Raw genomic sequence first — 25,868 nt, forward strand, 5'->3', positions numbered from 1 at the left:
AGAGAAAAACACGAAAGGCGCGCCTGAAAAACACTTCAACAACTTTTAGTGAATAGCAGATAGCCCCCTATTGTGTGATACCAGTCCAGGGGCGATATTTCTTTCTGAGCAAGCGAGAACGACGACTGACTAACGCCTTTAAGCGTGGCCTGTATATGAATTAGATATGTCCTCGGATATTTCTCTTTCCGTTCTACCAGCAAAATAGCCCCTGATAATGGTGTGATCGGACACGGGAGCACATCCGCAACGTAGCGAGTGCAACTGTTAGACGACGGGATAGAGTTCCTCTTGGTGTTCACGTCGTGCCCCCTAAGCCTGTCGTTTACGCACCTTCACGTTTGACCCACTTATCTCCTACCGCAAGAGAGCTTTATCTTGTAGAGCACGCGTTTAGTGCACGGCAGGAAGAGTTCGTATGAGCTGTAGCACAGATCACCTGGTTAGGTCTACTGTTACGGGAAGGAAGGACGGCGACATTAAAAGTACTTTTAGAAGCAACTAGAACTCAATGTCTTACGGCAAACTCCTTAGACCGATGGGAGAGCCGATGTACACACGGGATAACTAGTGGGTCCTTCGTTTGATGCTTCCATGGACCATTAAAAGTACTTTTAGAAGTAACTGGAACTCAATGTCTTGCGGCAAACTCCTTAGACCGATGGGAGAGCCGATGTACACATGGGATAACTAGTGGATCCTTCGTTTGATGCTTCCATGGACCTGCTGCCGTTTCTTTAGTTCCCTTAATTCCCTTCTTAAAAGGGGGCTAATACGGGTCCTTGTAACGCCCGCTGCTTGTAGTCTCTCCAATTGTAGACGTGCGCCGAAGTGTATTCTGTGGTAACAGGACTTGCCCAGTGCGTCCTTAAGAGACTATACCAGTCGGTGAGCAACTGCGATTCACGATTTTCCAGATTCTAGATGGCGCCACGCTCGCCGTCCTTATCACGCCGTTCGCCTCCGACTCCGAAATAATCCGCATTGTGCATGGTTGACGTGGCTAGTTTAAGCGGCCCGCACCCTCTGCGCTGTTTTCCAAGATTTAAAGTGTCGGACTTCGACACGAAAGGTCCGCAGTTCGATTAGAAACATTCACGTTTTTTGGCTTGTCTCCTATTGTTATATGAATACTTTGTTATTTTTATTTTGTTGTAATATATGTATGCTATAGTTATTGTTTTCACAAGTCATCTGCGTCTGTACTGAGTGATTATAGAAGTTTTAGTTGTTCTTCGTATTGGTTTACTAGTGCATACTTAGTGTATGCCGACCGTACAAGTGTGATCGGATAGTACGGATGGCAATATGGGCAGTACACACACAGACGGTATTATAAACGAATGTTGCCAGCAGTGAGTCTGAGCACAAGGAGATTGCCAATTAAGAAATCAGGAAATGACCAAGGAAAGGTAACTTCATATGCTATCAAAGGTCGCCCGAGATGTCGGTATCTCGAGGCTCAACTGGGTGTACCAGCGGCTGTAAATTAGGCTATAAACACACAGCGCTCACAATGCCAGTCAGGAAAATCTAGTGCTCGAAACAGTATTCCCCAATTTTCTCTTTGCTTTTTTTTCTGCACTCGCTTACATGCAATTCAGCTTGATAATAACACTGTTATTCATGCAAATATGACATTTCTGGTAAGTAAGCATTATCAAATATTTGAATTGATCTACAAGGCGTTGGTGCAAAATACTTTTCAAAATTTTTGTCGCAGAATTGACTTCCTATTATTGCCCGGAAATACTCCTTCCATCCATGTTTCCTCTTCTTTTCCTTTCACATAACAACGGCTTAGAAAAATGATGTCAGTCGAAGACCCCCAGTGACAGGGGACTCCCTTTCTTGTCGCCTTGGTGTGCTAGATTGCAAAACCGTACGAAGAAGGTGAAGGGCGATAAAGGCTTCTGATCGACACACAGGAAACAGTACAATGTAGCAAGCCATCGACTCTGGCTGACTTCACTCAACCCATATGAAGAAGAAGAACCAACCAAGGAAAATATGGAAAGGTCGAGCGGCGAGGCCTCGCAGCGGGAGTCGCGATATTCCCAACATAGACTTTATTTTCTTTCTGGACGCCAAGAGGAACGATTCGACAAGAAATAAAAGGGCACAGAGTAGATGTTTCTTACTCATGTTTGTATTGTTATCAATTACTTTTCTTCAAATAACAGCTTAGGATTTCGGAATATCCAGTTATAATGTGATGAGGATGACGCGACGGACTCAGGACGGTGGGCTGTCAAAAACAAGCCTAAACTAACCTAACCTCTGAAAACTAACCTAGGACCCGGTTCTAACCTAGGTTCCCACAGGTGACGATTTCTCTGGAGACGGTTTTTCCGTATCCCGGGAATTACAGGAGCGCCGTTGTGAACAGCTCAGGAAACGGATCATAGCCGATCAAGTGCTATCACTTTATTTGTTTAAATTGGGAGACGGTATTTTTTAAATTAACATTCGTGCTAATGCATAGTAAAACCATTGAACAACAAACATAAATGCGGTTACACCCGCTGCACCGCTTGGATTGTGCCGATCACATCATTTCTTTCTTTACCTCTCTCGCAAAGCTGAACACAGACAACGCGGCAAGATTAGGAAGCGGTTCTCCAACGACAAATCAATCTTGACTATGATACGAGGTAATTTATCACTGGGGATTTTCCAAGGTCCTGCTACCTTCTACGTATTTCTGGCAGATATGTTGGAAAAATGGTAGCCGCGTTCTTTTATAAAGGGGAGTACTCCAGAATACTGAGCGCAATGGAGACACATTACCTTCTGTATTCGTAACAATGAAATGAAACGCATATGACAACTACCCTGAGGCTCTGACTTCACGCTCGCTGAACGTGGGTATTGTCGGATGTAGTTCCCAACTCAACTGGAATACTAGTTCATACATGGTTCTTTTTTGTTGTTGGTGGTGGTCAGACAATGATGTTGTAGTGGTTCTCTGATACTTTCTATGTTGATGAACCGTATTTTCAGCAGAAGCGGAGTTGTAAGGGCAATGAAATAACTGAATTAGTGGGTGTAGACCTTTTATAACCCGTAAATATCGGCACAGAAAAAGATGTAAGGACAACTGTAACACCTGTGTCTGACCGACAGTGGAGAAATACTAGCATATCCAGCGAACGATATCGCTAGCGAACTAATGCAGCAAACTATATTCATTTTGTGTTTCTCTTTGAATGGAATGTAGATTTCATTATTCATTAACACATGAAAAAAAAAAAAGAACCCTATGTCTCCCAATTTCAACAAATCCGCAAAGCGAACGATAACACTCTGTCGGCTGTGATGTGCTTCATCGGCTATCTAGATTTCAATTCTTGCTTGCACCTATATTTCAGGCGCTTTTAGTGCACAATTATCGGCACTTTACCCACAACACACTTTCTTTTCGTAGTAAACTTGTTGTAGATTATTGTTTTTCATCTTCGCTGGCTAGTCCATTAGCGCGCACCGAATGTTATGCATTCCAGTTATTTGATTTCTAATACAATAGCCACAAAACTTTTTTCACAATCTAGACCATCCCATTCAGTGGTCATTCACTGGAGTGCTCACCCTGTGTCTCTTTGCCCTTTCCATATTCAGCCTTCTTATTTTCGGCCTACTGACAGTTCGGCGTTATGATTTTTCGGTCTTTTGGCTTTTGGCCTTTTGATAGGCTCAATACTTACACTAAATCAGCCTAAATAAATGTATTGCATTTAGCAATAGCTATTCAGAAAAAAGGGAATAAAAAGGAGAAGAAGGAAGCTCCTGAAAGACCTTGCACTCCGTCTTTATGTATAAATGAACAAGATAAAATGAAAGGAACTTGACGCGGGAGGAGGTCCCGGAGCACAAATTCCGTCTCATAATGCGCTGATTATTACCCGGAAACTTCAGTACTATATTTTTACACACTCCTTGGCTTTCACAGGGTACTTCACATTACACCAGACCTTTCGTTCAGCGTTGAGTCACTAGTTCAACAGAGAATCCCCAGTGACCTCAAGCTTTTCCCTATCTTCGTCATAAGGCCTCCCTTTATTTGCGGTTCAAAGACAGACGGGTACAGGTTTTGGGTCATCCAACGGGCAACCGGCATGGAGTGTCAAATGATTGAAAATACAGGGAACCGGTATCGAAAAATTAGGCGTATGGAAAAATTGGGCGTATCTCAAAATAAAGTGCTCGACGTCCCCGTTGAAAAATAAACTACTGTAAATAAATGTTATCTGGAAACACCGAACTTTTACTAACCTAATAATCAACGAACTAACGTGCTGTTTAGGGGTGCGAATATTCGAAATATTCGATATTCGCACCGAATAACGGTACCGCGCTATTCGTATTCGAACCGAATAACATTTAATCGAATACTCGAATATATTCGAAATTCCGCAAGCTGGCTTCAACTCATGCCTCTGAGCGTTTGGTGAAGCCTACTTTACAATTCTGCGCCTCAAATATATTTTGCAAGGTGGCTTCACCTCATGCTTCTGAGTGTTAGGTGAAGCTTACTTTACAATTTTGTGCGTGCGAACTTGACGATATCCTGCAAGTTGGCTTCGCCTCATGTCTCCGAGCATCAGGGGAAGCCTAGTTTACACTTCTGCCAGTGCCGCGGGGTTGCAGGCATGGTTTAAAAGTGCGATTTGAAGGATCACTGAACATTGCCACTTTTGAGAAATATCTTAGCAAATGTTGGCAGGGATGTTTAAGCTAGTTTAATAATTAAACTTTAATTATTTTGAGCCTTGGGTGGACCAGCTATGACGCCATAGAAAGAGGGATTTAGTCACACAGCCAGCTACTTTATGTCTGGAATTACAGTTTTCAGGACAATTCTAGCATAAACGTATTCATCAATGAAATATGTGTCTATATAGTTCGCAGTCAGTCTCACAAACCACAACTGAGCACCACGTTTCAATGCAAGCTTTTGCTTACTACTCAGCAATAAGCACACATTTTTGTGTGGTATTCGACATTACTCGATTCGCTACTATTCGAAGATTCTACTATTCGATTCGTATTCGATTCGAACCCAAAAATCACTATTCGCACAGCCCTAGTGCTGTTCCGTCGCGTCCGCCTCGCTAAGCCCAAGCCTACAAATATGTGGATTTCGTTCGCTAAAATGACTTGGACAGACATCGAAATTTGTTGAGTTTGTGTGGTAAATAGTGATGTCGGACTTTTAACCACGGCAGTTCATCTTACGAAGCAATCGAACGCTGTCCTTGGTTTTCCTTGTTTCGCGAACGTGAATTTGGGTTCCGGAAAAGACGGTTCCTCATTGCGTGGGCGGCAATAATTGTGCAGCGGTCGCTTGATCGATTTTTCTTATTGGTTCACGTGGAGCGTTGATGAAAGAAAACGAAAAAAAAAAAAAAGCAAAAATAAATCAATCACTAAAAGAAAGAAAGAGAAAAACAAAGAAGGCTGAAGTTCTAAATGCCGTTATCCTGAGGAACATTTGTCTGTGTGCAATCCGCTCGTACGCTGTTTCAACATTACGAACATTACACAGGGCAGTCCTGTTGAACGTTACTGGAATGTTGGCCTTCCACTAACCATATACAAGAGATTCTCGTTAGCCTTTAGCCTTATGAGACAGTTGACTGAGTCAGCACAAACCCGAAACGGCAAAATCGGGCAAATTGACGTTTCACGTGAAGCTAATACACCCATCTCACTTCTCTATGCGCGCACCAAAAAAAGAAGACTGTTGTTGGTCTCTGTTGGTCGCTTTATATTACGCGGGCCGCGACAATGCTGTTTCAGACGATAATTCCTTTACGAGCAGCTAAGTAAGCTTTTGTTCTGGTCTCCAAGGCAATGCCCTAAATCAGCGGTCCATGCAAGTAAAGAGGAGACAGGAACAAGCCGTACGGTGCGCACGCGCAAGCCTAATCGGCGGAAGGATACGGTCAGTTTTGCTTTCGTGTCACCAGATGGCAACACAGAATGACGTGTTTCAGACGTGTTTCGCTGGGCTTCGGTCGGTGTTTACGCGTACTCACATTTCATGCTTTTTTATAAAAAGTAAAAGTGGTAGACATATAAATTTGGTGTCTATCGATTACTGAAATATTTCGAGAGAAAGTAAAGGGAAAGTTTTTTTCGAAATGGCTATAGAAGTTTAATAAAAACCTGTTCAAAGAGGGAGGAGAAAACGTGTATTATTTTTTTCAGATTCCTGACGTCGCCGTAAAATACGACATGTATCAGAAATCTAATGACGTTATACCCTTCATCTCGTCTTCCTCTTTATGGCGAAACCATCCGCGTCAAAATCTGCGTGGTGGTTACAGAGAAAAAGCATAAAATTTGTTCCATAGGAAATACATTGGGACGGAGAGCTGGTATGCCCTCTTAATGCACGATAAAGCCAGTCCGCAGTACGAGGTTGAAGTGCTTGGTGCTGAACGGAAGGAGAGGCTTCTGGGTTTGTTGTCTGAACTCCTAAAATATGCATATGTGACGGGGTGCAGACTTAATCTTAAGTTAAGGAACTGGATTTCACCCTCCGCGGGAAGCTCAGCTGTGAAATACAAGCCCTGGAAACGGTCGCTAAAGGTTCCTGTTGTAACGGACCCTCATACTGTATTAAGTATAATCGTCCACACATGTGAACTCTTTTTTCAGCTCCAATGTGGGGGAGGCTTCCACTAAAAGTACTGTTCGTTTGGGATAGGAAATTGTGCGATAAAACCGGCGCACGCAGCAACCTATGCAGACTGATTCTCTCTGGATAAACACTCCCCTATCGTTAAAGCAGAGAACAGTATACCCTAAGTACAGACGAAGAAGACCAACGGACTCCTCACTGCACAAACCACAATTACTCTCAAATTGCACCAACCCGAACAATTGTGGTGTATGCAGTGAGCACGTCGTGAACCTTGTTCGTCTGTACCTGCGGTCTTCTGTATACAATTGGTTGCAAACTTCATTGGCGTAGCGTGTGTCTCGGAAGATTCATGTTGTCATGCATTTCTCAGAATATATTGTGAATAATTTGCTGCGAATTTGTTCTTTGTCACTCTAGTAAGTGGGCGGATATAGAGGTTCATTTACAAGTGGTCACTGTAGCTGTGACCCCTAAGTGCAAAGTGTAATGACAATAATTTACATGCCTCAGTGTTTAGCGCCGCTCTGCACACCTAGGCACACTTTCAGGCTTTCAGCTAATTCTATTGATTTTACAGACATTGAACGTGAATGCCTTTTGTTCAAATCTTTTCGCAGGTACCTTGTTTCCCTGCTGGAATTTAATGCTGTCAATGTGCCCTTCGAAAATTCAATAGGTAAGAATCATTTCGCTTTCTGCTGCACTCTTTTGAAGCTGGTATGGCTTCGATGTGCGTTCTACTTCCGTTATTTAGCAGCTGTTTATGTTCTGCTGCCACCGAAGTCTGCGTTTCTAACAGAATATTCAGATACAGTGAAAGAAACGCTAGGTTCACTTGGGTTCATATATCGGTCGTGCATTATCAAAAGGCCCCACTCTTCACCTATTTTCGTTCCTTCGCGACAATGAATCGTATGCGAATGACATGTTACGTCGTTGCGTTTCAGACTTGGGTGACAAGCTGTGCGGCGGTTGGGTACAATCTGTCAAGAAGAAGTACATTGACCTTAGCACATCGTACACAGCCATACATAATATGTGCGACGAAGGCATACCTTGAGCTTGAGGGAACGATAACACACGAAGAAGTAGACAAGACGTTATAGACGATAAGTGTGTTATCGTTCCCTCAAGCTCAAGGTATGCCTTCGTCGAACCTTCACCAGCTCGCTTGCCTACTCACCCTTATTTCACATAATATCTCCCAACAAAACATGTGGACATGTCAACATAAGTGCCCGTATTCACCAGCCGACATGAACCGTTGGTTTAGTGACGGCGGGTTTAAAATCGATCACTTGATCTCTGGACGTGAGAGCGGCCCAGAAGGGTTGACCACAACGCGTGCGCATTATTCGCATTGTCACGAGACGGTTGAGGGGAGGGAGAAAGTAGCATACGGCTGAACAACTGTGAAAAGGAAGGCTCCCGTTTGGTTTTGTGATTATGAGGTTGTTATCGGAAGAAGAGTTCGGGCGGCCTGGCGCTGTTGTGTGCTGCCCAATGTCGGTAATCGGCGGTAAGGCCTTCCTCTGTATTTGTTAATGAAGAGCTCAGCGACATGTGGATGATATGGTCGCTAACACAGTGTACAAAGAGAACGTTTGCCATGGTACTTGAAACGCAGCAGTACGTATCCTCGTGATCATTGGGCTTTTGCCAGTGTTTGGTCGTCTATTGTGTGTCTGCATTGACCATCGCTTTTTTATCATCTGTTGTGCGACCTGTGTGGTGAACTGCGACGATCAAAATGGCCTCTAGATTGCTGGGGCATTCCAGCGGCGTGTTTTATACGCTTTCGAACCTGATGTCATGTTTGTAACGTGTGTGCAAGCCCCTGATCACGGTTGGCTATGCAAACAGAAGGAACATTGACGCAAGGGTGGCCTTATCCTGCATTGGACTGCCGCATGCATAACTTTTACGGTGTTATATTTTTAAGAATTCGACGTGGTACTTTGCAATGTGTCACAAATCCGCAGCGCATTAAAGCATCGCTTGGTTGGCTGCGTTCCTTTGGGAGCACGACTCATGCGGACGACCTAGACACTCAAGGTGCTGTCTTGTTTACATCCACATCACGTTTGTGTGCGTGTGCGTGTTTTTAGCACTGCTTTTGCCATGCTACCTCCGTGCGAGCTTGTGAGCGTGGAAGTGGCCAGTGTCATGACCAGCATGTCAGTGCGGTGCTGTCCTTATTTCTTACCTCTTTTATGTGTGCCTCTCCGCAAATAAGATTAGTGTGCAAATCATCAAGTAGTGAATCAATTATTCTGTTCAGCCAATAAGATTCATTATTGCGTTGTGACTGTTTCTTGCTGGGATGAAACTTCAGAAAATGGGAACATAATTGCAACCTAATGTACGTACTTGTCATTGCAGTTATTGAACATAATTGTCATCTGATATGACGAACTTGACATCACAGACGTCATCACTGCAAAAATAATACATATCACTTTAATGCCATTGCAACAGATCCGAGCCATTCAGAATTTGTTGTTTATTGAAACCATGTAAACAAAATACAAACAATCTTCTCCTTAATGTCCAAATTAACCAATTGTCTCGTGAAGAAGGCATTCAATAATGTTTTTTCAAGGATGGAGCAAACAGGAATGTTCCAAGGCAAACTCATGCAACAGCTGCAACATCAGCTACAAACAAGCGTGTGCTGCTATTTTATTCATCAATTGCATTTTGCTTATTTGTTCGAAGCCATATATTATTCGGGAAACACTTTAATGGACCTGACACGTGATTTATCTATTCTTCCATGCTCATTCTTTACAAGCGCCTCTCTCGAGCTCGTACTGGCATTGTAAGCAATTTCACTTCCATTATCATCGCGCCATTACATGCCGAACCATCAACACCACGAATGCCAAAAATCCTCACAGCTCATGCCATGCTATAGATAGATAGATAAGTGCTTTATTTAGACATTTAATTCATTACAAGTTATAATACTATAATACTCCGGCTGCCAACAGCACATCATACACTATGCTGTTTGAAATCACTATTTACTCAGGTTTCTAATGGAGGCTTCTTCTTCAGAAAAATTGCATGGTGATGCAGTTGCAGTAATCACTCCACCTTGACACAGATCACTCAGCTTTGACTGTGGTGTAACATGAGAAGCCTGTGTGACCTCCATGACAAACATAACTGCTTCCATTAAAAAAGATAATTGCCACTGTACACTTGTATAAATTCGTTTAGCGAATCTTTACATTTCGATGCATTCGGCGCCAACCGAATGTATCACGCCGTTGTGGCATACCTCCTGGAGCAGGACGTTGAGGGATCAGCAACATTTTTAACAACGTCTCGATGTCCCAGTGTTAATTTGGAGGGTTTTATTCACGATAGAGTTTTACCCTCTTTGCTTGTATAACCCCATTTGCGTACACTGGTTGTTTATGAGATGAAACATTCAGTTATTTCCCACTGTGTCCTACATACATCAAATCCGGTGGATGTCAACAGGTAAACTAACTAGATTCTTCTATGATAACCAGAAAACGTCGATTTACTGAACAAAGGTTGAACAACGATAAGCATGCGGCGAAGTCACCTGCGTATTTACATAGCACGGTGATAATAATCACTGAAAACACTGAACACTATTACCAGTGGTTTTACGGTAGGATGACATGTATTATATAGGTGATACCTTGAGCGCACTTAAAGGAGCAGGAATGGGCGCTGACTACATTAGGACTTGAGCCACCAGCAACTTTACCAGGGGGGGGGGGGGGCAGGCTCATAAGAAGATTACCCAGTTGACACCCTAGATGAACGTTTAGGAAAGCCAACGAGATGCCAGCATCCGGCAAGTGCTGTGGCGTTTTCCAGAACGGAATTCAATGAATGCTGTCCTGGAATTCACTGAGCCCGGACCTTATTCTCTATTCAGCCGGTTCACTACAAAAGCTTCGAGGTATAACCAAACAATCCATGAACCCGAGGCAGTGACCATTAAAACAAGGGATAAGGTCTGTCGCAAGACACGGAATCTCAGACATCCTGCACGGCATCTATCCATAAAGAGGGCTGCGCCGGCAGAGGCACCGCCGTGTATACCCCACCACCCCCACCACCCCGTTAGTCCAATTGAAAACTCCCCGCCCATGCTAGTAGAAACAGCTCAACTGATACAAATTATGTTAGCAATTGCCAACTGTGGTATGTCAGGTCGCATGTATTGGAATATGCTCTCTCCGATACACGTTTTCTGATCATCGGACGCTCTGCATTTAACTCAGCCGATTTCAGCTCGGAGCCGCTCTGCCTTTTATTTTACTAATGGCAATAACAGGTAGCGGAATGTTTATTGTTGTATAAATATTTATAACGAACACTACAGCTAAAATGTGCTAGTCATATCACTTGCCTGCTTATACAACGTGTTTCACTTTAGAGTGACCCCTAATTATTTAAAAAAAAGTACTTGAGACAAAATTTAGAAACCTTCTGCACCATATTTCTGAAGCTTTTTGCCGCCCAAACAGGTGGGTTCTATCAGTGTACCTCATTAATTTGTCTAATTAGCTTAATTGAACTATAAAAAATCCCAAGAAAAGGTAGCGTTTTTTTTTGCGTTTTTTTTTTTTTGCTAGTTAGAAAGCCCATGGCGACAATGCCCCATTTCAGTCACAATTACGGGATCTTTCACGATCTTTCCACACAAATTTGACACCCGAAAACGCGTAAGGACAGCCCGGAAAACCCTCGCTCATCAAGGCGCGCTCGTTCAAGTTTCCCCGCCTAATGTATGGGGAGGAGGAAAGGACAACACAGGAAACTGCACAGAACATCCGATATCGGTGATCATCAGTAGCTGGTGGCTGCGAACAGAAGCTTGCGCAGACAAAATGCGTGGTTGGGACGGTTCCAGCCCACACTTTTTCTTTCTTTCTGTTTTGCCATGCTGTTCTCACAAGCAGTGGGAGTGTCTTCGGGCCTTGCCGATAGCGCCGCCACTGATGAAATCCGAAAACGGACTTGCAGATATGGCAAGTTTTCAGGTGTCGAATTTTAGTGGAAAGATCCTCTAATTGTGACTGAAATGGGGTGTTGTGGCCATGAGCTTTCTAATTAGCGCTAAAAAAGAAAAAAAGACCGTTACCTTTCGTTAGGAATTTTAGTTCAATTAAGCTGATTAGGCAAATTAATGAAGTACACTGATGGAAACCACCTGTCTGGGCGGCAAAAACTTTCACAAGTATGACCCAGAAGGTTTATAATTTTTATCCCAAGTACTTTTTTTAATAATTAGGGGTCACTCTTCAGTTTAACACCAAGTATTGGCGATAAAACACCCCAAGTATTATCACTAAAATGAAGTTTTTGTTGATCTTCTTTTCTTATCTGGTGTGCACTTCTATCAGGCTGTTTCAAGGCGGACATTCAAGTGAATTGTCTTTACGCTTCCGCAATAATGTAGTATTTGCAGTTACCTCTTGGTACAGATATATTGGGAATACGATTTTCTTCAAATGCACTACGAGGTACTTATAATATTACACCTCATTGCCGAGCTTAGACTACATAGGTAGTGTAGCTACCATCCTGGCTAAAGCTACTCAGCAAAAGCAGTCGTCACCCTCCCATTGTCGATGTCCGTGTGGTCAGTCGGAAACCGTTACCACCAGATGGCTTTCCTTCGGATTGAATGAACAGGCGACTGAGGAGATAGCGACTGAACACCATGAGGATGATTCCCGGTTTCAAGTAGACCACAAATCTGCGGTGCTACTCTGATCAGAACGCTACACCTTTATTACATAGTTCATTGCATTTGTCCGTCTGTTCTTGCACATTGCGATTTGAGAGAAACGATGTGCCACCACACTGTTTGAATGCCACTAAGCTGACATAAATTACTTGTCCAGGAGTTGACATGTACCTCTCGATTTCTCCGCAGAAGTGACACCGGCGATTGCCAGTGGTTTGCTGTTCGAAGAAGGGCTGCCCCCGTAAGTGACGTCAATTCCATTGATATTATCACTTAAAATGACCCATAATAAAGAAACAAAGAAGATATTCTCGTAAATTGGATGACTTGATTTTAATAGATCCACATAACACTTCCCCCCTAAGTCTCTACGCACACGTGTAGAGGAAGTGTGGGTTCGCGTGTAACGCACTGTCAGCATAACGCAGTACAACAGCTTACTTATGGCATCTACGAGTAGCAGCCACCGACCCTTCGAAAGTGGGCGCGTGCAGCGCGTGCTCTGTCTTCAACTGGTCAAAATGGAGTGCTCTGACAACAGCTTCGGTTTCTTTCATCCATCTTCTTTCTTCCTCCAACTTGTTCCGTCTGTGAATCGGTACCGCGAGTCCGAGATACCATTGGTCTCCTTGGATACCTTGGTGCCTTTACGTAGGAAAAGGAAAGCGGAGAAAAAGTTTGAGTTAGCTGAGATGGCGCACGCGGAACAGATTTTGTTTGAGATTGTGTTAGACTTCATGTTGAGTGTATGGCACCAAGAGTAGGCCCTTACAGTGAATTCTCGGTTTCGGCGATCCCCAATGTACTAAGTGTCTTCTAACTGTAACCTATTTAAAGCTGCTTCTTTGATTAACGAAATTATACTGTGATTTATCTCGAGACGTTGCAGCCTTTGTACGTGCACCTATAACTTCTACTCGTACATGCGAAATAAACGAGCATCAGCATTTGTCGCACACCTTGTGATGTCGACAAGTGGATTTTGGAATATGGGGAAGGATTGGATGTTTACCAGGGTTGCCAGGTTGTCACGCCGAAGTTGAAATGATTCCGGAATCACTCTAGATGTACCAGAGCCTGGAATGGAATTGGCATGGAATGGCGGAAACTGTCCGCGGAATTGAATTGGAATTGAATTAGGCCTTTTTTTTTACCAGGCATGGAATTGGAAAGGGATGGCTTCGGTGCTCAGGCGGTAGTTTTAATTTCAACCAACTGGTTTTTGCCCTCGCTCCCTGTGCGCACACGCACTGCACCTTGAGACGGTAGAGAGCGAAATAACATTGTTGAATATTTCGCCTGCTCCCTTTCTCCTTCATTTTGTCAAAAACAATACAAGGGAAGATCTCTACGGTCACCCAGAACTCCTATACCACCTTCTGCAAACGTAGTACGAATATTTTCCACAGCTTCGAATATTATGACAGCACAGCGAATTTGGTTATCAGGCACCCCTATCCAGGACGTCATGCTTGTCAAACGGAACACACGATATCCCTCATCAACAAGATTCCTCGCATGTCCGAATTAAAAGAATGTTTATTATCACAGTTACTAGTGTATCGATGTTATTGTGATGTTAGGAACCCGTCTGCACCTTGTCTTGGTGCTTTTTCACTGCTCGGTAATTCCAATCTCCTGTAATAGTGCTGGGTGACCGACACCTAGCTGTTACCGGTCCTTCTTTCTTTTTTGTTTACTGGTGGGGTTAAACGAATCGAATGGGGTTTCCGAGCAATTCCAGAAGTGAGAATGCACCACACCTTTCCATCGCCAGTAATTGATAACAGTGGAATTACGACCTCCATTCCTCGTCCAAACCTCCATTCCTCGGAATGGAATTGAAATAGAATGGGTGACAGTATTCCGCAAGCCTGATGTTTACGAGAATGTGTGTCAGGAATCTGGTGTCAGGACGATTTCTTGTCGTGGTGACGAATGAGAATGCGTGCCGTGAAACTAGACTTGACGGGTGTTTTTTTTTCTTTTTGCAGATCTGTGAATTTTGGTTCCATTGGATTTACTACTGGTCATGAAATCACTCACGGCTTTGACGCTGAAGGTATGCAGGAATGGCTGGTCCATCCAAATATTGTTCATAGAAGACGAAAAAACGGCTATAATTCCAGGCTCCCCTCCCCTCTCCTTGTGATTCATGAGCCCATGTGTGTGTGACTCGACATGAAATATGTAATTCAACTAGCATGAGCACACGACCATGGCTTCTTCTGCGATGATGTAGTCTTTACCTGACTGATAACGCGCGATATCGTCTGTTGTGGACTTGGCTAGTTTCTAGTTGGCACGACAGAACGCTCCGGTGCTCTCCTTACTCAATCGCTATTTTAAAAGCAATTTTTGCTCTCGTTCCAAAGGGAGGATGTACGACGCCATAGGAAGACATGTAAACTGGTGGAGCACCGAAGCGGATGCTGTGTACAAGAAGAAAGCTCAATGCTTTGTTGACATGTATGACAACATAACTGACAAAGCAACAGGTGTCAAGGTCAGTGTATGCAGTGCACGTGTTCTATTCCAAATACACCTTGTTTTCGCATATGTCAATTGTTTACTCTCCATGCACCATCATACACTCCATCCGTCTGTTTAGTGTTTACTAGGTAAACGCCTGGTTCAAAAAGTTCTGCTTTCTTATGTTATAACTTTTGGCACGAAAGAGATTATCACGTCATTGTAGGTTCACTACAACCCCGAGCACTTGCAGATGGTAGTGTCTCGAAGCATGTTTTGTAACGTTTGCTTTGTTTCAGTGGCTTTGCATAGTTTCGTGTAACATAGAAAGAGGCACCGCGTATGACACGTTATATTTAAAGAGCTAACCATAAAGGGTTTGCGACAGGCCATACCATGGTATTCCTGATAAACGTAAACATATCGTACTTTGCAAAGCCATGAGGGTAATCGAGACGGAGAAAATGCGCACCGCGGATACCGAAACTAATGCGGGTGCGACATCAGAGACCTCACGGCCGCCAGTGAGGCAGCGCACGAGAAGTTGCGTGCTTACGACTTCCAATGGGAGTGGACGCAACTCTGAGGTCTGGGACGTCAGCGCTTTGCACGGGAGGGCTTGTATCCCGCTAAGCATGACACATAGAATATTTCTTTCCTCTGTGTTCTGTCTTGCAATACGTTGCGTCCATGATGTAGTGAACAACATGTATGAAAGGGTCTTAACCTCTTTATCTCAAAATCTTGTCTGCAAAGAAAGTATTTAAGACGTTTATGTTTGTAGAAAAGAAGGACAAAAATTGGAAGGGACGTAGAGGAGATTGCGTTCCCCTACATGTGTCCTGATAGGCGGCCACGGAATGTCGCTTTGGGCCGAATATGCTGGACAGCCACTCAATCCGTAACTTTACTCGAGGTCGTTACCGGTAAAACTGACGGGCAGGTGAGATGGCCCGCAGTAGTAGTCGCGCCGTCGTCGTTGGCGCCCCCCCCCCCCCTCGAGAAGCGAGGCGCGGTGGTTGTGAGGTGCTCTTTGAAACCACGAAGACTAGGACGGCATGCGAGCGATCAACGGCTGGGCACACAACTTGTAATTGTGGCAGTGGATGCAAGGGGATGGCGTGGACAAGCGTGCTGTGAGCCGGTGCTGTATTCTTAGGCTTCGTTCACACGGACCAATTTTGTTCAACTCGAGTTGCTTCGAATCGGACGACGAGCGAAAATTCCAGAAGGCTCGTGGTATTCCTGCCAATCACAACGAGAAGTACTGTCACGTGACCTATACGTGACATACTTACGGCACGCACGTCTCCCAGAGCGTTGTCCGGAGTGTTTAGCAGGGTATCCAACATGTCTTATGAACTAATTATCCATTGTGAACAGCTTGGTATAGATCGAAGCTTGCACAAATTAATTTCGCAGCAAGGTACTAGCAAGTATCCATGCAAATATTTAATAATGGCGAATTCCCTCAGCCAAGATGTGCCAACATGGCATAGAGCTCAGAAATCGATTACCTCGCGCTCCGTCAGGTCACGTGGCAGTCGTCACCCGAACATGAGCGCCCATAAGGTTGATATTTTAGTCGCTTTGATCACGATAGTGGTCGCTCGTGTACCGGTAACGTCGTCTGCTCACGCAGGCCGAAAGTTCACCCGCCAAAGTTCCCATGGGTTAGCAGCTAACCCATGCCATCTTCGACGTGTGAACCCATCTACACGAATGCGTGCCCTCATGGTGCGGATGCGACGATACCGGATATAGCTGGGTAACCTGCTGCCCGACTGTCGACGCCTGACGAAAAAGAGTGCTAGCTTGCAAACTTCTAGGCCAGGGTAAACATCACGAAAGCATGCGCGATTGTAAGGTTTCACCAAGAGAATACAATTGCTCAGAACCTTGTACATACAACTGCCAGGAAATGAGCAAGCGAATTCACCATTATTAACAGGATATATACCTGCTGTCGATTGAGCAAGTTTGGTCGGTGGTGCATGAAAAATATCGCATGAAACGAAAAAAGAAAGAGATTCAAATCATGGTGTCTGCAGAAAACAACGAAAGAGAAATGCAAGGGGACGTAGAAGAGACGGTGTTCCTCCACGTCAGCTCTAATCGGCCATAATGGAATGTTCAGGAGGGCCGGATGTGATGGGGTACGTCTCAGCCCATGACTTCACTCCTGGACGTTGCCGATAGAACTGGATGGTTGATCTTGCATGACGAGCCATGGGCCGAGCCATGCATTGAGCCATGGTGCGCTGTGGTAGTGCGGCGGCGTCGTCGACCACGGGCATCCAGAAGGGCGTTCAGTATTCCGCCGGGTTTTGAGCCCGATCCGACCACGACTTTTTAAGGTCTGGGAACGTGGCCCACATCAGGAAACCGGAGCCTGCAGTTCAGATTCTGACTCTGCAGTTCATGTGCCTTTGGGTGTGGACCGGGCTTCGGCCTGGACTCATGACACTTATACTCAACTTTCGCCTCAACTCTATGCATATTTGCATATTTTTGATCCGCAATCTGGTACAGAAAGGTTACGCGTGAATGAAGTTTTGTCAATTTTCTCTGGTACTTTACTCACATACATTAATTAAGCAACTCAAAGGCAATACGGAGATTTCACTTTTGTATCCTGACGGCACACGCATATGATGGCACCTCGGAGAACTGTATGCAGTTCCTCATTGGTGGCATGTATAAAAAGTGGGAGGCGCTCGAAAAAGTCGCACATTACGGTTAGTTGGCAGTACGCTGACATCAATGTCGTAACTGTATTCCTCCGTCGTAAGTGGAAATCACACGACTCGATCGGGGTTAAGGCAAGTAGCCCTATTTTTCCTCGCTGCTGGAGCACAGAAAACCGCTTACGGTCTTCCTCGGGCTTGTGATGACAGAATGAGAGTGCACGATGCGGCTTCTTGGGGCTCCACAATCTTCATATTGGAACCAAAATAGCATTCCATGTCTATCGTGGATACGAAGAGGGGGAGGTATTGGTGATGGTGAAAGGGCTCGCCGTTGTCGGCCTCACATATGTGGGCACGAAGAGAACATGCTCACGCGGCTACGCTCATGCCAGCCATTCTGCTTTGCGGGTTGGCAGCATGACGGCACCAAACTTTCTCCTTTTCTTTTCTTTTTCTTTTTAGTTAGCGCCGCACAGCAACTGTGGCTATGAGCGGCGTACAGTTGTGGAAAGATGGAGAGTGGACAGTAGGACTGAGTTGGGGACAGGGGGCCAATCTTTTCCGAAATAGCCTATTGTGCTACTGAGTTGGTGACTTTGACAAGTTCCACAAGAGCAGACTGCTCTGAATAAGCTAAAAAAAACTCAACTGAACGCAAATAAAGGTAGACGACGTCGACGGACGTTGCTTGGTGACCGAGCTTATTCTGATAGCCTCGGGACAAAACTGGTGAAGGAGTCGTAGACGTAGAAGGCGACTGCGCAGATATTAGGGAGTTTTAGTTCCCACTACGATAACACGCCGATCGATACGATCTCCGAAAAACACATACGACTCTCGAGTCGGTGAGAATGATTCGTATAGCGCTTGTCCGCAGTTTTAGTTTGCAGACGAAGAGACCCCACCGATACGGAAAATCAAGTGGGACGCCATCTGTCCGCACAAATCTTAACTTCGTTTACTCGTATCATAAGTTAGGTTCCAGGTACATTATGTGCATGCAACGCGTGTTCCAAGCATCTATATCAATGGTTGTGGAAGACGTAACGTTCCTAAATGTTTCGCTGCGCACTTATGCAGCGGCAACAGTTCTTCGTCGAAAAATTGTCTGCGAAACAATGCACATCTTCACTTAGGCTTAGGCGTCCAGACGGAGGAAGTGACACAAGGTGTGAAGTACGCACGCTACGCTTCGTCAACAGTCCGCTGTCATTTCTTCAGAACAACCGCTACTGTACCCGTGGTTGTCGCCGAGCCATGCTTTGGGGAAGTTGCAGACCAAAATCGTTCGCAGTGCACGCCGCGAGCGAACGATATTGTTCAGCCATCTTGTATGTAAGTGAACGCTCTGCGCATGTTCCAGCTGAGTGGGAGCACAAATGCTCGCACGAAAGAAGTCCGATAAATTCGGAATGAGTGGGATTCCGATATTTTTCGTAGACGATAGAGATCTCCGACTCAGTTTACGCATGCGCGCTTTGCGGAACGCTGAGTCGGAAAGTTATCCGAGGAGCAGACGTGGCCAACTAAAACTCCCTATTGCTTGCTTCTTAAGAGTTCAGAGAGGTCAGTCAACACATGACTTCTCATTGTGTTATCTCGGACACGTCACGATTCAAAACGTTACACAGAGTCCTAAGTGTCAGCCGCCTAAACAATTGCAAATAAGTAAATTCTACGCCCGACAATACACAAAGTTACGAAACCTTCTGTGCAGTAGTCTCAGTGTTCAGTTTCTGGCCCCGTCACTATAGTGTGCTGTGGTGCTTAGCTTATCTGCATACTATGGGGAAGAGAATAATAAGTCTACTTTTAGTAAGGACGGAAGCATGAAAGGAACTTGTTTATTTTTACATTGTTTTACATAACACATTGCCAACTCCGCATGCTGAATAATAAAATCTAAAAATGGTGACAAACGTGAAGGAATCAAACAAATTAAGTGAAGAGCCCTGGGAAGATATACGCTGATATTTGGAACAGTGTCTGTGAGCATCCCTCTGTTCAAAATATCGGCGGTCATCGTCCCGATCCTCGTTCCTTAACGTTTCCTTTCGGTTTGGCTTGTCTTTCTCCCTTTCTACTTTTAGTAATTTAACATATCTCTTCACGCATATTACTAGAAGAGATATGTTTTAGTGCGCGACCTTATCGGACACATCCCTTGTGCCGGCTCGGTCTCCTCTATTCTATTTCTTGCCCACACTAAGGCGTTATCTTTTCGAGACAAATGATTTAACGTGCGTCTTACCCACAAACATTGGGTTATTTCTTCTATGTTGACGCACTTTGCGAAGCAACTCTTGTTGATTTTTTTAAGCTCTAGATATCAAATTACAGAGCCGTCCTAGTGCACTTTCTGGATGCCAGCCTCTGTATAGAACCTAATATCTCGTTGAGGTGGAGAACAAAAATAACCCGTTCGCATGGAACCTGCTTTGTTTATCTCCGCAATGCTGGACGCCTAGGCCCAAGTGGGGCTGTATACATTGAGATTCCACAAAGCGTACATACCGGGTGTTTCACGATGGTCCCCGGGCTGAATAATTCGTAAATAGGGGGCACAATCGACGAACTTTGGTAAAGGCCCTTGGAGCATTGGCCATGAACTGAGTAGTGAACGCCTCATTTCCGTACGCTCACTAATTAAATAAACATCCTAACTTTTAAATTTAACTTTGCACGCTTACGGAACCTCTGTTTAACGTTTCGAGACCTTCAGTGAAAAATAGTACTAGAAAAAAAGTGCGTTGACACTTAGTGATTTTGTCGACTAATTAATCGGTTTCGATTTACATATTCCTTTTGTGGAGCTGTCGATTTGTGCTGTCTTGCGTTGAGCTGTCGAGCAGCCGCGCGAGACGCTTTGGTATCCCGTCTCCCCAGGCAGCACAATGTACTGAAAGTCGAGTGCAATAGGGGTGGACGGGTAGGTGGAAGGCCTTGAACACACTCGTGAAACTAAAGAACATTGATAAGACACATACCGTCCACCCCTATTGCACTCGACTTTCAGTACATTGTGCTGCTTGGGTCAACGCGACTGGAAAACAGCACTGTTGGTTCTGCCGTTCCGTATAGGTGAGATAGCGCGCTGTTATCATGGACAATGACAACTGTACCACGGCGCGTTGTGTTAACACGGAGTAGTAGTCTGTGGGTATGTGCTACATCGTGGTTGTGTACTGGTCGGGTAGAGAAGGACAGGGAACACCAAAGCGTCTTTTGCGGTCTCGCTGCTGTTTCTTATCCTCCGTCACCACCGTGTGCAAACCAGACGGGTGAACACAGGATAGCTGATCCAAAGACCGCAGTGGTGCATTGCAACGAGCAAGAAATATCTGAACCGAGAACAATCAATTACTCGAAAAAATCAAGTGTCGACGCGGTTTTTTCTTGGAATATTTTTCGGGGAATGAGCCGATATGTAAAACAGAGGTTCCGTAAGTGTCCGAAGTAAAATTTCAATATGGTATTTATTTACACTTGGGCGATGAAGGAAAAAATACACAGTCCAGTCTGGTAGTAGTAGGAACACAATAAGTCCAGGGAATGAAGCACTCTTTGAAATAAAACTTTAATATACACAAGCTTTCGTGCAGAACTTGCGCTTCATCAGGCGAAGATACGATGAAGATAATAGAGATTATTTAATTAGTGAGCATATGCAAATGAGCCGCTCACTACTCAGTTCATAGCCGTTGTCCCAATGATATTAAAGGAAGTCATTCGATGGTGCCACCTGTTTACGCATTACACAGGCCGTGGGACCTTCGTAAAACACCAGATACAAATGTAACCAGAAGGTTACTGCCTATATTAGCCATGAACAGGAAGTCCTGAATGTCTTCATCTAGCGAGAGATAGCTTTGGCTATCATCAATAAATCAAAGAAGGTATCGTGTAAGTGATTGTGCACTGAGGTAAAACGGGTTAAAATAGGGGCTGATAGAAGATAAGGGCATAACATGGTGAAAAAATTTGGAAACCGAGAAAGGGACAGAGGAGGGACGACACGACACGTTCTCGAACAGTTGTTGGGAAGTTGCTGGAAGTTGTTGGGTACGTAGGTGTTGCTGTTATTAAAGGGTTTGCTGTGTTCGAGAACGTGTCGTGTCGTCCCTCCTCTGTCCCTTTCTCGGTTTCCAAATTTTTTCACCATGTACCAGCTGGCCTGCACCCTTGCCCTTTTGCCAAGGGCATAACATGTTCGCCGTCTACGTTTTCTTTCTTTTTGTTTCTTACAAGCACAGTGACTCTGATGATATTCGATATCCCCGTGGATGCGGTTGCCAGTGCATGCGGATGCCATGCGGATACCGTTATTCTTATCGCGCTCACCTCCATTTACAGTCGTGGCTTGTTTTTGATATCGGCTTCGTCACTGCAGATCATTTAGTATGGGTGTTCTCGTTGTTTTCAGTACATGGAATTCGGTATTGGTGCGTATATATTCCTAGTTTTTATGGTTCCCGCATCCGTGTTGAAAATGTGCAAGCTCTTTCTTAGTATTGAGAACATGTCTTAGTGTGTTAACTTCAGTGCTTAGCCCAAATTTCTCAACATTCTGAAGTGCATAGGTGGAGCAGGCGAAAATACATCGGAACTTTTCAATTTTTCACAAATCTGGTGTTTGTAAAGACCGATTTCTTTTTCTAACCCCTGCGAACTTAAACAGCGGCTGGTTCGTGACATACTTAAATCAACATACATCTGTGTACCACTCCCGTAGTTGTTGTTTATGACATCATGGAGATGTTCCATCGAAGTGAAGCCTGAATTCCGTGTTTTCCGTTTCATTGTTACTGCAAACAGGTTTGGGCCAAGTCGTGAAACACACCTAAAGGCCAACCGCCATGGAGCGAATTTTTGCAACGAAGTTCGCGCGGTAGACTGCCACACGCGTTTCGCCGCCAGTTGTTCACCGACACCAGCTCCATAGGAAGAAAAACTAGCAAGCGGCGCCGGAGAGTCTTGCTATGATGTCACTGTTGTCAGAGGACAAGGTGACAGCTTAGTGAAATAAATTACTGGAAAATGGACTTAATGTCACAAATTTTGCAACTAAATCCAGCAGCTATTTGCAACAACATGTTTGCCCAGTAATGTACTGAAAAGCATATTCAGTATTGCGAAAGGAAAACATGTTTCTTCACAGAGGATGCCTGGCGTTCTATCGGTGCAGTAGGCGAGACAGCGAGCAGACGACAGTACCTCATAGCAAGAGGACGATGGCGACGACGACTTTACGAGGGCAGACTATGGCGGGCAAGGAGGCAGACCATAGGCATACGACCCCGTGCAAACGACAAGGCAGCGTGGTGGGGGCAGATTCGTAGCGGAAGAGCGCTTTGATTGTTGTGCCTAGTGATCATCCGTAGTTGACGCTTCCGGAACCGCTGACGCTGGGCGAAAATATCTGGCATGGGCAGATCGTTGCGGGGCGTCCGACGCTGAGCGAAGTTCGCAGATTTTTCGCTCTACATTCGCTCCGTGGATGTTGGTCTTAACATCATAAGTATGATAGTGTAGTTTGCCAAAACAGATACCACTTGTATTCTGCGTGCTATATGCTTGTACACTGCAATTTTCCTATTGCTGTGACACATTCTCCAAGTCTTTTATGTACGTGCTCAATATCAGAATAGTGCACGATGCCTTTTGTGGTGGATGCCATTGTGCTCCGTGTAGCGTGCAAATTTGGTGGAATCGGCTTAACCTAGCGTTCATATAAGTATTCTAAGACCAAACCTCTTTTCTCTATAGTTAAGAGGAGAGCAGACGCTTTCGGAGAATATTGCTGACAACGAAGGACTGCACGGTGCATTTAAGGTAGGAAAAAATGGTTTATTCTTCGGTTATAATGGCAACGGTAACCGTTGTAGCGTGACAGAAGAATACTCTGCACATAAAGGAGCAGTTTCAGCACTCATAATAAAATTTCGAACTTTTGGCTGTTTCATATAGTGCAATAAATGACCCACATTCTGCACGTTGGGCTTTGTTGGTATTTGGACACTTGAAGTACAGGAACTAACATGACAGCAATGGCGCGGTAACGCCACGCAGACACACTGAGTGCAGTAACAATATGAATTAATCCCATTGTGTCCGTTCATATCTTGATTGATCCCTTTTCCACCTTGAAACTACAGTTCCTGGTTTTCTGAGTTCATTAGTAAAAATATTCAGAGGGTGCTTTTCGATGTTTATTATTGTCCGAGAATTGGGGGTTTTTCGTCGTTCCTTTGTGTGTGTGTGTGTGTGTTTTTTTACAATTGTAGAGAAAGTGGTGGTTAGCGACGTACGCACAAAAAGTATCAAAAGTGTCCCTGCAGAGACGTTCATTACTACGCGGCAGGACTTGCAGACAACAACGTCGGTATTACGGCCACCTGGCGAAGTGAATCGCGATATTCGATAATACAGTTACAAGTTAGCATTCAGTAGCGTCCCATCTTACTGTCTGCATTGCAGCAAGTAGCTTCTCTTCCCGGAACACAGTCCAGTCATCCGTGACACCTCGTCCACTCTGAGGAGGAGGGGAAGAATAATTTGCAGAAAAGGGGGGAAGGAATGCTTCTCAATTAGCTTGCCCAAGAATTGAGGAGAAAACGTAAAGCAGGCTTCATCTGTTCATTTAACTATAGCTCCCATGTTTTATTAATATAAAAGCGTGTGCAAGGCATATACTAACTGCGCTTTCCATTCGTTCGCCAGTGACACGCGTCCTGTGGCAAGGCGAAGCTTTTAATGCACTTTGTTTCGGTGAATATTGGGGTCGTTGAGGTTCCATTTAGCTTCTATATTTTAAGGATGTAAAGAAGGCTTCAATAAACCTCTACTCGACAAACGTCATCATGACGTTGGTAGACAGACCGAAACTAAAACAGATCGGAAGGGGAGAGCTGGGTTCCACGAATGGGCAACCTTGCCGACCTTGTTCGCCACTAGCTTTGAACGTAGTTCAACTCTACCAAACTCGTGGCGCTGTCGAACGTTATGACGTCATTTGTTTACAAACAGCTAGAGGTCTATTGCTGCGCTGAAGCGTTGGGGTGAAGCCCACCAGCATCATATGCGCCATACATTCCAAATAGCTCATTCGTGAGGAGTTTCAGTCTATACGAGCAATCACAATGTAGTGTAGTATTTGCGAAATACTCTATAAAAAAAGGAAAATATATAAAAAAGGACGAAAGACGGAAAAGAGTGCAAAATAATGAAAGTGTACTCAGGTAACTGATAATTGCATTATACCCCTGTCAGACGGGCGCACTTACCGCCTGAAAGGTTACGGTCAGTAATTCCAGCAAGACGGTCAGTCATAGGCCTTTGCGATAAAACTGAGATGTAAGTGCAACGGAGATCCCGCAAGACCGTTTACAGCGTTCCCCCGAAACTGTAAAAGTCTCGTTACTACGTAAATGCCATGAACAAGATGGCGCAGGTTTCCTTCAATTCGAAATAAAATGTTTTTATGACACGTAATGTTCTGCTAACTTTTTTCAGGCTGAACCACTTGAAATAATCTTGTGTATATTTGCACTTTGCTTCTCATTATATCTCGTCAGTTTGTAGTGCTACCCTCGAAAAAATGCAGTGTGTCTCCTTCATCGAAAACTGTACGCACACAACAAGGCATCGAAATAGCTTCAAAACAAACATCGTTTGTTTGTTTTTAATTGGCTATGTGCAAACCAAACGTTGTTTTTGCGTACTCACAGTGAAAACAAATGTGATTTCACTTCATTTCATTCAGCGTTCGCATACGTGTTTATCGGTGTAGACATCATCGGCAAAACGCCTTCTCGGATACCGTCTTGCAGCCTCCCAAGGTGCCCATGTTTCAAGTGCCCAGTGCCCATGTGCCAAGGCCATGTTTCAGATAGGCCTTTTATTAATACCGTTGTGCTCGCCATTGGGGGTAAAGGCCGACCTGCATGGTACATATTTCACCGAAGGATGAGCTGCTCGAAGAGTTGCCGGGTCACCCACCGTGCCAAAACACCTGCGCAAAAACGCATGAGGTGCAGATCCTACAGCTGCGTGCACAGTGGTCTTACCAGAATAATCCACCGCTGCTGTAGCCACCTGTTACCGCAGCAAGGCCTTCAAACGTACATTTGGCATAACCAGCCATGGGGTCTTTGGTGAGGCTGAATGCACGGTTGTTAAGGGATGTGTAGGAAAAGTTCATAAGGCAATATATTGTTTGGAGCTTATTGTTTGTAAAACCTCAGACGCCGGATGGGCATTGCATGATCTAAAATGTCTAAAATGTATTTCAGACATATGGTCATGACTGTGTTCC

The 25,868-nt window shown here is 44.6% G+C and overlaps 1 protein-coding gene across 1 annotated transcript in view; it reads left to right on the forward strand.

The window, feature by feature from the left end:
- LOC135368970 (membrane metallo-endopeptidase-like 1) overlaps positions 1–25,868 on the forward strand; it is a 110,717-nt gene that overhangs the window by 55,323 nt on the left and 29,526 nt on the right. Inside the window, exons 7-11 of the mRNA XM_064602551.1 lie at positions 7,267–7,325; positions 12,582–12,633; positions 14,387–14,454; positions 14,768–14,898; positions 23,321–23,386. Of these exons, the coding sequence (XP_064458621.1) occupies positions 7,267–7,325; positions 12,582–12,633; positions 14,387–14,454; positions 14,768–14,898; positions 23,321–23,386 (376 nt within the window). The remainder of the gene's footprint in view (positions 1–7,266; positions 7,326–12,581; positions 12,634–14,386; positions 14,455–14,767; positions 14,899–23,320; positions 23,387–25,868) is intronic.

The sequence above is a fragment of the Ornithodoros turicata genome, chromosome 1 (assembly GCF_037126465.1).
Source record: "Ornithodoros turicata isolate Travis chromosome 1, ASM3712646v1, whole genome shotgun sequence".
In the NCBI taxonomy this organism is placed as follows: domain Eukaryota; kingdom Metazoa; phylum Arthropoda; class Arachnida; order Ixodida; family Argasidae; genus Ornithodoros; species Ornithodoros turicata.